This window comes from Apium graveolens, chromosome 7, assembly GCF_009905375.1.
Source record: "Apium graveolens cultivar Ventura chromosome 7, ASM990537v1, whole genome shotgun sequence".
Lineage (NCBI taxonomy): Eukaryota > Viridiplantae > Streptophyta > Magnoliopsida > Apiales > Apiaceae > Apium > Apium graveolens.
The window spans coordinates 190,697,885-190,710,645 of NC_133653.1; the positions used below are offsets into that span (position 1 = coordinate 190,697,885).

Sequence of the window (12,761 nt, forward strand, 5' to 3'; positions counted from 1 at the left end):
CTTCATCATATCTGCGTAGCTGATTTTCAAATTCTTCCAATTCACTGAACAGTGTTAGAGTGTCCATAGTCGAAAGCAGTGTTGAATCCTGTAGAATGGTAACCTTTGGAGCAAACTTCTTTGGCATTGCTCTGAGAATTTTTCTATTGATCTCAGATTGAGGAATGATCCTTTCCAGAAGTGAGATAGAGTTCATCAATGTCAGGAATCTCCCTTGAGCATCTCGCGCACTTTCATCTCTTTCCAACCTGAAACCTTCATAGTCACTCATGAACATACTTAATTTTACTTTACGTACCTTAGACGTGCCTTCACGGCTGACTTTGATCGTATCCCAGATCTGTTTGGCAGTGGTACATGCTGATACTTTTCTCAATTCTGTAGGTACCATGCCATTGAGAAGTGAGTTCATAGCTTTAGCATTGGAGTTCATTGCATTCACTTCTTCAGGAGAGAGATCCTTGAGGGATTTTGGCTTCCCATCTTTCATAGGAGTTGTAAAATCATTTTCTACAGCATCCCATTCGAATGCATCACGCTGGAGAAAGATTTTCATCCGGAACTTCCAGTCATTGTTGTTTTCAGCACCATGAAGCAGTGGTGGATAATTGTTTGAATACCTATCTGGTTGAGCCATGGATCGCTAGCAAAATAAACAATAAAAAATAGTTAAATGCACCTGCTCTGATACCAATTGAAATTCGATGGCTCGGTAATATTATATTCTAACTGTTAAGGCAAATGGGACAGTCTCTTATGCAAATGGGGCAGTCCCTTTACAAATAAGACAATGAATGAGACAGTCTCAATTAACTGCTGAATGTAAATAACAGTAAAGAATATGCAGAATGCTGAAAACTTAATAAGTAAAAAAAACACCAGAAGTTTTCACTTGGTTCGGCCCCTAAACCTAGTCTATGGCCTACATCCAAGTCCCTATGCCAACTAGCATAGAGAATGTATTATATCAACTTTAATAAAAGAACTTACAGTCTTTTCCTTGATTACAAATATAGCACTTGAAAGAACCCTTTCCCAAGCTAAACTTGGTACCTAGCCAACTGCTATTCTTTAGCCATCTAGCTACCTTGCTATACTTTGAAATCAAGCTTGCCACAACCCGGCACAAATCGATATAAATACACGAGTACAATTATCAACAAATTGATTACAACTCAAACTATATCTTGTTCACTGGATTTGTATCTCGGGTAAAGAACAAGAAGATGTTTTTCAGATGGAAGAATTGACGTGAAAGCATTAGCCACAAATCTGAAAAAGTGAGTTGTATTTATAGGGAAAGTTCTCACAGATTTATTTTCAAACAAAGGATAAGATAGATAAGATTTGAAAACACGTTTGTTTGAAAATATTTGAATAAATACTTGAGAAACTAATCTGTTAGTTGTTTGAAAAAGATAAACCAAGTAAAAGATAAGTTTTGAATAATTCAAACTTGATTTATAAGATAGGGTTTGTTGAAGATAAGTTTAAAAGATATTTATCCAGGTAAACAAGATTTACATAAAAAAAACCTAATCCTTATCTGTAGACTTGCAAAACAGCCGGATAAGTATTGATGAATCATTCTTGTTGCATTAATCCATTCTGTTGAGACATCATCAGAAATCATGAAATTAACAATCTCCCCCTTTTATGATGATGACAAATTGCTCCCTTATCAAAAATACTTGAAGCTCCTGGAGGTAAAAAAAAAAATAGTAACAACAGAATATAACAAGTATAATATGAATGCAACAATGTGAATGAGACAGTAAGATATGTTAAGGATGAATGAGACAGAATGCATATGAGAATGAGACACACAAATGAGACAATCTCAATTATATAAAACTTAGAAACCCAAAGAACAACTCACCAACTCAACCAGGGTCTTTAAGAAACATTTAAAAACATTCGTTTTCGTATTCGCAATCTTTTCATTAGCAGGTGAGATCAAAGACCAGGCAATACTGGATGCTAATTGCATAAGCCTCTAAGCATTTCTTCTCAGGAGTTAGGACACGTTTCTGTTCTTTAATCTCTTCAAATTTTTTTATTACTAATTCCATACTGGCTCTCAACTTCCCAGACCATAGTATGATATCCACGATCGTGGGTGCACATTGATTATTCTATTCTACATATCTTTCTTTACAATTGCTCAGAAACACACACTCCTTAGTGTGCAACATGTATATCTGACCACATTTAGGTGTTTCTCTGAAAGAGTCAAACTAAGTTATATTTAGTCCCCTAATCTGAGTGAACGTGCGAGACAACGAGTAGAAATTTAACATAATGTACTAAACATCAAACAAAATGCTTGTTAATTAACACACAAGCTGCACCTATTGTTTATAAATTACTTTATGTTTTAATGATCTTTGTTATAGACTTTAATAATATACTTAAACAACTTCCTATATATATGCAAGCAATCTCCCATGCTACTTTTCTTACCATAGCAAGCATGCATGTCTCTACTTGCATTTCAGTTCTTATAATACTGTGTTTTTTCAGTCCCTCAAAATCTCTTTCAAATGAAGTCATCTGTGACTACACGCCTTTTCCATCTTTTTGCAATTCAATGCGTTTACAAAACAATTTTGGCTCTCTACAAGAATATGTCAGGTTTATTCTCCAGCAATCAATATCATCGACACAAAATGTACTCTCAATTATAGATGGTTACCTTGAGCTCCGGATTGGATTGCAGGAATACACCTTTCATGCTCTTGAAGATTGTCAACTTCTGACAAGCTTAAATATAGATTTTTTTGTAATAACTCTGGAAGCTATAAATTTTACAGATACAATTGAAGGTCCAACAGCAAGTGAATTGCTAAGCTTGCTTAGTGCAACCCTCACAAACTATCAAACTTGTTTAGATGGACTCGAGGCCGTAAATCCACTTTCAGCCATTAAAATTGCTCTTCAAACCCCACTTTCTGATGGAAACATGCTAAACAGTGTTGCCCTCGCAATTTTTAAGTACGCCTGGATTCCTCATACAAGAGAAGGAAAAAAGCTGGAAGATAGAAAGCCACAGGATGCAGGTCTCAAGCTTTACCCAGGCGGAAATGCTGTGAATGTGAGTAAGTCCGTTGTGGTGAACCCTAATGGAAGCGGCGATTTTACTACCGTTACTGATGCTGTGGCAGCTGCTCCGAATAATACAGATTGTACTAATGGATATTTTTTAATTTATATTGCTGCTGGGGTTTACAAGGAGAATGTTTATATAGCTAAATCTAAAAGATATCTGATGATGATTGGAGATGGAATCGACCAGACTATAATTACTGGAAATCGCAGTGTAGTTGATGGGTGGACAACCTTTAATACGGCTACATTTGGTAAGCTAAGAAGCACTCTGCTGTAGTTTCATAAATGTTTAGCTTTCACGTTCATGATGCAATGATTTCATTTCGTTGTTAACTGAGTTATTTCCATGTTAATTCCTAGACATTGGCCCGTTCTTAATCTAGTACTTGATATGCAGCTGTAACTGGAGTAGGCTTTGTGGCAGTTAACATAACATTCCGAAACACAGCAGGAGCAGTGATGCATCAAGCTGTGGCTGTTAGAAATGGAGCTGATTTGTCAACCTTCTACCAGTGTAGCTTTGAAGGGTATCAAGACACATTATATGCTCACACATTGAGACAATTCTACAGGGAATGTAACATCTACGGAACTGTAGATTTCATATTTGGAAATGCTGCAGTTGTGTTTCAGAACTGCAACATTTATCCACGGCTTCCTATGGAAGATCAATTCAATGCAATCACGGCTCAAGGTAGAATTGATATTAACCAAAACACTGGCACTTCAATACAAAATTGTACAATTAGCGCAGCAGAATATATGGCTTCAACGAAGACTTATCTGGGGAGGCCCTGGAAAGAATACTCGAGAGCTGTTTATTTAAATTCTTTTATCGATAAATTGATTGATCCTGCAGGTCGGGTTGCCTGGTCCGGAGATTTTGCACTCAATACATCTTACTATGCCGAATATAACAACAGAGGACTTGGATCTGATACCAGTAATAGGGTTACATGGGAGGGTTATCATGTGATTAATGTCTCAGATGCAACTAATTTTACCGTCTCCAATTTGTTAGCTGGAGATTTTTGGTTGCCTAGTACTGGTGTTCCATACTATGGTGGCCTGTTTTGAATTTTACGCGGAATGTAATACTGATCAATGATCATCAATACATTGTTACTATATTTTTTGACTTTACTTCATGAATTATTTTGAACTTTTAATGATGAGAATGAACCAGCAAGTATTCCGAAACATCATATACATAATTTCATATAAATTAGAATGTCTTCACATTTGTTACACAGTATAGAGTCATGATCTTCTAAGCATCATCTAGACCATATGTTTATACTTCTTCTTCTTCTAGCCGAAATTGTGACAACATTATCAAGGCTTTAGCCAGTGTTTGCAAGGCCACAGGGATAACATTAAGGATGATGTATGTGCAATGTAATGTATACATATTTTAGTGAATTAGATTGTGCATGCTTTATTGTAATAATATTTCCACATATTTAGGGTACAAACATTTGGAACCATCCTGTCCGAAAAACCAGTCCACAAACCTTACAGGCCACAAGTTATGTACGAGAAATAAGGAATCTAAATATGTTAATTAAGCAGGTGCATGATATAATTAATCTTCCGGTTCTTTCATTTCTTCGTAGTCTCTTCTGTAGAGACTTTCCAGCACAGCTTCAAATTATTGAGAGGAGGGTCATTAACCTTATTCCAGACCCTTTTCTCTTTGATTAATATACATTTGCGTGTATTGTTGTTTCGATCATTAGTAAAGCCATTCCAAGGAAGAATTATATTAGTTAGATTTTCTGCATTAGCTAGCACAAAATGGATCCGAATCACAAGAGAATTGTTGTGCTAGGCATTTCTTCTGTGCTCCTGCTGGCTATGATTGTTGCTGCAACAGTAGTATTAATTAGTAGCAACGACAACAACAATTCACAAGAGATATCGACTTCTAATAAGGCCATCAAGACCCTTTGTGAATCCGTGGATTATCAAGATACATGCGTAAAAAGTCTGTCATCAAAAGAGTACAACGAAACCGATGACCCCAAAGAACTAGTAAAGATCGGAATGGAGGTAACAATGAAGCATATTAAAGATGCTCTTCATAAGTCTGCAACCTTGGAAAAACTTGAGCAAGATCCGAGATCAAAAGAAGCTCTCAGGAGCTGCAATGAGCTTGCAGATATGTCCATAAAGGATCTTGAGAGATCATTTTACAAATTTGTCGATCTTGACATTAGTGAGCTAAATGTTATCCTTGCTGATCTTAAAGTTTGGCTAAGTGGTGCCATGACATCTGAAGAAACCTGCTTAGATGGTTTTGAAAACATACCGGGAGAGGCCTCAAAAAAAATGAGGGAAGCCTTAAAATTGGGCATGCAGATGACAACGAATTCCCTGGCTATGGTTAATGACATTGCAACAGCTTTTGCTAAATTGAATAATGATAAACAATCAGTGAATAACCGTCGTCTCTTGTCCTATCCTAATTGGCTTGATCCTACGAGAAGGGAACTCGTAGAAGCCAGCCATAAGATAGAGGCTGACATTGTTGTTGCACAGGACGGAAGTGGCAAATTCAAAACAATTAACGAAGCACTGAAAGAGATACCGAGATCTAGTAACAAATCATTTGTTATGCATATTAAGGAAGGTGTGTACGAGGAGAAAGTTGATGTCCTTTCAAATATGACTCATTTAATTATGATAGGTGATGGCCCCGCCAAGACGAGGATAACAGGAAAATTGAATAGGGTCGATGGAACAACCACATATCAGAGCGCAACAGTTGGTAAGTTGCAGCATTAGACGTTTAAATTAGACTACTCAGTAATTTTCTTCTTATGATGCTAGAGCACCAATATATATTAACATGTATGTTAATTTGGCAGCTATTCGTGGAGATTACTTCATTGCAAAGGACATTGGATTCGAGAATTCTGCTGGGTCTGAGAAGGAGCAAGCAGTGGCACTCCGTGTTAGTGCCGATAAGACTATCTTTTACAACTGCAGGATGGACGGATATCAAGACACGCTTTACACTCATGCCTATCGACAATTTTATCGTGATTGTGAGATATCAGGCACCATAGATTTTGTGTTTGGCGACGCAGCTGTTGTATTCCAAAATTGTACATTCCTAGTAAGAAAGCCCTTGGACAACCAGCAAAACATTGTCACCGCACAAGGCAGAAAAAGTGTAAGACAGCCGACTGGAATTGTTCTTCAAAACTGCAGCATTACTGCTGATTCATCTCTAGAGTCCGACAAAAGTAGTTTCAAAACATATCTTGCTAGACCCTGGAAGGAGTACTCAAGAACAGTCATAATGGAATCGTATATCGATGATGTGATCCAGTCTGAAGGATACTTGCCATGGAATGATACATTTGCACTTAACACTCTTTTTTACACCGAGTTCAACAATAAAGGACCTAGCTCCTCAAAAGACCAACGGGTAAAATGGCCAGGCATTAAAGAGCTGACAACCGAACGGATCCAACGTTTCACTGCCTCGCATTTTATTGATGGTGATTCATGGATACCGCAGACAAAAGTTCCTTATGATTCCGGCCTTGTGCTACCACCACCTACAAATGACCAAGTGGCAGCCAGCCCAATCTCGCAGGAGGAAGATGCAGATTTTAACCGCACACAGACACAAAATGAATTGGCAGCTGAACTGAAGTCACCTTCTTCAGCTGATAAATCTTCTTATGTATCTACTCCTGTTCCCGTATCTCCTTCACCTTCACAATCCGATTCTCCTTCTGACTTGGGATCACCTTCACCTTCGCCTTCTGAATCTGATTCTGATTCTGCTCCTGCTCCTGTGCCAGCACCTGCCTCTGCTTCGACATCCAAATCAGATATTGATGCCCCTGCATCAGCCCCTGTGTCAGCACCTGCATCTGCTTCGGCCTTGGAGTCGGATATTGATGCCCCTGCTGCATCAGCCCCTGTGTCAGCACCTGCATCTGCTTCGACCTTGGAGTCGGATACTGATGCCCCTGCTGCATCAGCCCCTGTGTCAGCACCTGCATCTGCTTCGGCCTTGGAGTCGGATACTGATGCCCCTGCTGCATCAGCCCCTGTGCCAGCACCTGCATCAGCCTCTGTATCAGCACCTTCCCCCGCCTCTATCTCCGCCACTGCACCTGCGCCTGCCTATGAAGCTGGATCATCCCCAGCTCCTAGTTCAGGTTCTTTGTCTGATATTACGCTTAGTTCTGGCACAGATAATAAATCTGACTTAGCTCATAACCTCCTTAATAACTTGTTCTCTAGAGGTTTTTAGATGACCAAATATTATCAGTTGAGGTTTTTTTCTCAACTATGAGAACTGTTGTTTCTTTGTCATTTGATGTTGTACAATTGAAATATATACTCCACAATGTATACAAGTATTACTACAGATGAAAAGAGAAATTAATGTACCAGAGAGTGCTATGCAAGTGTTTAGTTCAAACAAATTGAGGTTTTGGTTTGCTCAATTTAAACTATTTTCCTGTGAATGTATTACTCAGTCTTATATTACTTATACTTACCTGTCCTCCACTTTTACACCATTATCCATTATCAACAAAAATTAATTGTATTACGTAAGTGACTAATTTAAACCTCATTAAATTTAATCATATAAATAATGAATTTACAAGTGTCTAATTCAATTCAAAATCTTTTACATATTTGTGTTTGTTAAAATATTTGAATAAATATAAAATGATTATCAAAAGGTATCGAGAAAGTCTCTCAAATCTTACTGAGGAAGACTTGCACAACTTTTTAAGAAAGAAAGACTTGTAAAACTTATCGAGAAAGACTTGTAAATCTTATCGAGGAAGTTTTGTAATACTTAATGAAGAAGATTTGAATAGTTTACTTAGTAAGACTTGTAAATCAACTACTATAAATAGCTCATTTAGCTAATGAAATGAGATACGACTTTCTCTCCGTATCTTCTATTCTCTTATACTTCCTCTACATTAAACATAACTAATATTTTCAGTTAAAGTTTATAACAGTCTTGTTAAATAAAAAAAAATAGTATTTGTAAACTTATAAGTCAAACTTTCTTCAAGAAAATTAATACTCCAACAAATTTATCATTGCTACCTTAAAATACTAAAACATCTACAAAATGTCTTATTTTTAAAGCATTATTATACATATCTTATCTCACTTTAATTAATAAAAATCAATTTCTTTTTACGACTCTCTTTTCTCTTGTTTTCTCTCCCTTTAGTTGTAATCCAAATTATTATTAATTTAATAATAAGATATAATTAAAAGGCGCATTATTAGAGTTAATATATCACAATAATATATTAAATTTCTATAAAATCATCTTTTGCTACATTTATAAAGCACATACATGGTTCTAAAAATCTCCGATTTTATCGATTATCGCCCAGTTAATCCTTTACCGAATAAGTTACTGATCCGATTTCTGAAATCCGATTAATTCCTATGTTTTCTTGTTGATCGCTATATTGAAAATAAATTATTCGATATAAAATATAATTTTAATTAAATTTAAATAATTATCATTTGTGTACGATGATAAATATATATTAATTTATAAATTATTAATAAAATAAGGGTTTTGAATTAAATATAAATAAAATATTAAAATACATCCAATTAATTTTTGATTATTCAATTAATCTTAAATCAATATCATAACCGAGCTATTTAGATTACCGATTTTTATAGGATTCGGGCGTATGTTACTGATACAGGGTGAGCCTGGTATATGCGTTAAAAGGAAAAAGGGCAAGCTAAAAATATACTAACTGATAAACTAAAAAGTGATCTGGATTAGAGTGCTTTATGGGCCTTAGCATGAAGCCCAAAAGTAAACCATCTATAAATATTGAGGAGACCCGTCAGTAGCAAGTTAGGGTTTAACTCGACATCTGCGGCGGCAGCACTCTATTTCGCTTGTCTCTTCATCTATCAATCTTAATTCTGACATATATCTTACATTTGTTTGGTGTGTCGCACTTAGTTCTTCTTGGTAATTAACATTCTATAATTTCCAGGATTTTATCTGTGCGCAAATAAAAGTGAAATCCTCTCTGCTTGAGCCTTTTCTATGTTTTCATAGATTTGTGCTCCAATGATATTGGCTTACATCTTCAAATCTTGCCGAGATTTTTTTATATCATTTTTCTGACTGACCTATTTGAAAATCTTTTTTTTTAAAAGAAGTTGGCAGTGATGTTTAATTAACACAGCTTTAATGCCAGTTCTGCTTCAGAAAATTCTTGATTGATAGAGCTGTAACAACTGAGCCTGTTATAAAAAAAATTAGTTGTATTATGATAAAATTAATGGTTTTTTTACATGGTGCTTGTGATGTTGTAATCCACTGGAAAGAGGTGTAGTGGAGCCAGGACCCTGTTTACAGGGAGAACCACCTGGTTAAGCTACATTTTAGTTTAGTGACATGATCAAATAAATTACCCACTGTAAAAGAAAGCGAAAACGAATAAGAAACTATCCATTGAATAGTGTATCTGTTTCTCATTGAATAGCGTTACTGTAGACACTTCATTTTATAGTATATATTTAGTAAAATAAAATAATTATTATCCATTAAAATTATTTCTGGATCAAGCTGATCTAGCAAAGGATGGGTGGATTTGGACAAAGGGAAAAACTATTTGAATTTTTTTTATTACTTAAATTTTGATAATATACAAAAATGTGTCTAAAGTTACAATTAAGTAGTAAGAGTGTATTTTCAAATTTCAGGGTTGAGGTTTGAGGTAGATCAATGTTTAAAAGGTCCACCAACCGAGATCGGAATATGTAAAAAAGCTTGAAAAACATAGATTTCCACGGGATTAACAGTTTGCTCCCGAGTTTCTTAATGGGAAGGAAGTAAATGATTAGGCGGTAAAGTACTTTCATCCCATTTTTAGAATGAAAGTTTTGGGGTGAAAGATTGTTAAATTTGCATTCAATAACACTTGCTTTCGCTCCTTTTAAAAACTCGGGAGCACGATTACGAAGGGAAGTGAAACAACTTTACTTACCCTTCACTTGCTTTCCTTCCTTTTTAAAACTCGGGAGCAAGGTGTAAGTATCATTTTGGTCACCTCAATTGAGAGACATGAATCAAAAAATTCATTTTAGTGATCGGGGTATTACTTGTACCACTATAGTAGAGAATAATGACACACCATCAAATTGGCCTGTTGACTTGACGCGTGGAAGCATACATAGGCACATGTGGACACTCACTCTCTCTTACCCCTCTCTTCCTATCGCTCTCCTTTTACCCTCTCTTTAGCTCTCTCTACGCCCTCATACCCTACAATATATTATTATATACATACTGATTAATTATACTCGGACATGACTACATCAATCATTCTTAATTTTATCTCTCAAGAACTCATTCGGGTCGGGATGAACACCGACCTGATTCTCGGGTTAAACCCAATTTCTGGACGGTATTACCGACTCTGACGAGCCCTTTTTCCGACTAAACCCGCACAATTGTGCTCGGTGTCCAGTCCAAACAAAACAAACAACATCCCAGCAACTCAACTAACATTACCACCCCTTCTAACGATGCCAAAATCTACGTTTCCGATCGGAAACTCCATTAAAATCGGCAAACTCGAACCTTTCCCATGCAAACATCGATTTCAGTCAACACGTTACCAAAATACTCGATTTACATCTCAAAATAAAGCTTAAAACATCTATTATCTGTCATTATCGATCATACAAAAAGTACATGAAGAAGAATAGAAAACCGATTCAAAATTCTCAAATAACCCTTGAACACGACTTACACCATTTAGCAATAAAATGAACGTGTAAACATCATAAATAATTGTAGACAACATACGGAAGCTATTCATAAAATCAAAAACATCAGAAAACCCCTAGAAATTAAAGTCCCAATTCAAGTCCATACTGACGAGCAACGAAATTACAAAATACTTGCAGGTACCCTTCTTCATCTTATGTGTTGTGCAAAACATGCCTGTATTATAACAAGACTAAGTCATACTGACAACCCTAAGATTAGTTGTATTGTAACCTTAATCTGTAATTCATACTTGTAACACTTAATGTCTATAAAATGTAAATAGAGCAGACTGAAGCATTTTTCTCTAAACAGTGTCAAGCCTAAGAATTCTATCTGGAAGAAGATCAAGAAGATCATGCCTCAGAAGAATTATGAAGAAGCTTGGAGTTGAATAAATCTATTTGGTGTAAAATATTCTAGGTCAAGATCTCTACAAGTCGGAGAATTAGTGTTATAGAGAAATCATTCGAGAACTCCAGAATGACTTATCGAGAAGTCATTTAAACTCCAGAGAGTACCGACGGATGAATAACATCTACCCGACGGATGAGCAAAATCTACTCGACGGATGAGCAAAATCTACTCGACGGATGAGCAATATCTACCCGAAGGATGAGCAATATCTACTCGACGGATGAGCAATGTCTACCAGACGGATAAACAACATCCACCGGGTGTAGAGAACTCAGGAATTGCTATTGGAGATATCGATAAGTCAGATACCCATTCGAGAACTCAGAGATATCGACAAGTATACATTCATTAGAGAACTTTGAGTAATCGATAAGCCAACGTCCATTAGAGAACTCTGAGTTATCGATAAACCAAAATTCACTAGAGAACTCAGAGTTGTCGATAAGTCAAGTTAACAATGAAGTTTCAGAGATATCGACAAGCCAACATGCATATCGAGATGTCGAGTTCTCTACAGCTTAATTGGAGATCTCGAAGTGAAGAAATTTCTCTAAGTATAGAATTGCAGAACAGTTCAATATCCAAGGTTGCAAATCAACAAACAATTCACACAGATGGATTGAAAAGTCTACAAAAAGCAGCTTGAGAAATGTGCAATATCAATGGCAAAGATTAACTGACAGAGTAGATTAAAGTAATCACGGGATGCTAAAGATATGTTAAGCCAGAAATGGAAGATTTGCTTTTCTATAAATTGAATTGACAAGTGACAGTTTAGAAAAGCTAATAGCATGTTTATTATCCACCGTGTAAACCAACAGTTAACTAAGTTATAAAGTTAACACTGGTCCTCTAGTTAAGTAGAACAATCAGAATAGAAAATTGTGTGTTCTCTCTCAAGAAAGAAGCTAAGTTCTAAAACAAGAACTTAGAGATTTTGTAGCAAAACACTGCTTGATTTTTAATATAAAATTAAGTGAGTTTTGAAGATCTTTGTTTTACATATTTGCACAGCTATTTATGTTTAACATCCATTCTACTAAATCATTAACAACTACCAACTGCTAAAGCTTAAGTCGATCGAAAATCAAACATTTAAGCCAAAACACATTCAACCCCCCCCTCTGTGTTGTATTCATTCCTAACAAGTGGTATCAGAGCAAAATCTGAAAGTAAACAGATTAGATCTTGGAAAAATGAATACACAGAAAATCAGTAGTATCAAGATTCCTCCCTTTGATAAGGCCAGTTACACTTTATGGAAAAAGAAAATGTTGTTGTTTATAAGAATGGCCAATCATCTTTACATTGGTATCCTCAAGAATGGGCCCTTCACTCCTGTAGTTAGAGTTGAGGAAACAACAGATGGAGATATGGTTATTCCAACTCATTATGCTCCCAAGGATCCTTCTGAGTATACTGAACCTGA

At 36.1% G+C, this 12,761-nt stretch overlaps 2 protein-coding genes and 1 non-coding gene across 3 annotated transcripts; all 3 read left to right on the forward strand.

Moving 5' to 3' along the window:
• The first annotated feature begins 2,473 nt into the window (after window positions 1-2,473).
• On the forward strand, window positions 2,474-4,185 carry LOC141674284 (pectinesterase-like). Its single transcript, XM_074481005.1, has 2 exons — window positions 2,474-3,359; window positions 3,506-4,185. Exons 1-2 carry the CDS (start codon window positions 2,474-2,476, stop codon window positions 4,183-4,185), a joined length of 1,566 nt encoding a protein of 521 aa, XP_074337106.1.
• A 531-nt stretch (window positions 4,186-4,716) lies between these two features.
• Window positions 4,717-7,580, forward strand: LOC141670852 (putative pectinesterase/pectinesterase inhibitor 58). Its single transcript, XM_074476890.1, has 2 exons — window positions 4,717-5,878; window positions 5,979-7,580. Exons 1-2 carry the CDS (start codon window positions 4,906-4,908, stop codon window positions 7,382-7,384), a joined length of 2,379 nt encoding a protein of 792 aa, XP_074332991.1. The 5' UTR covers window positions 4,717-4,905; the 3' UTR covers window positions 7,385-7,580.
• Window positions 7,581-9,298: 1,718 nt separating this feature from the next.
• On the forward strand, window positions 9,299-9,389 carry LOC141675953 (small nucleolar RNA Z223). The gene has a single exon (XR_012556575.1). It is a non-coding gene; the product is annotated as a small nucleolar RNA Z223 (small nucleolar RNA).
• The last annotated feature ends 3,372 nt before the right edge of the window (window positions 9,390-12,761 follow it).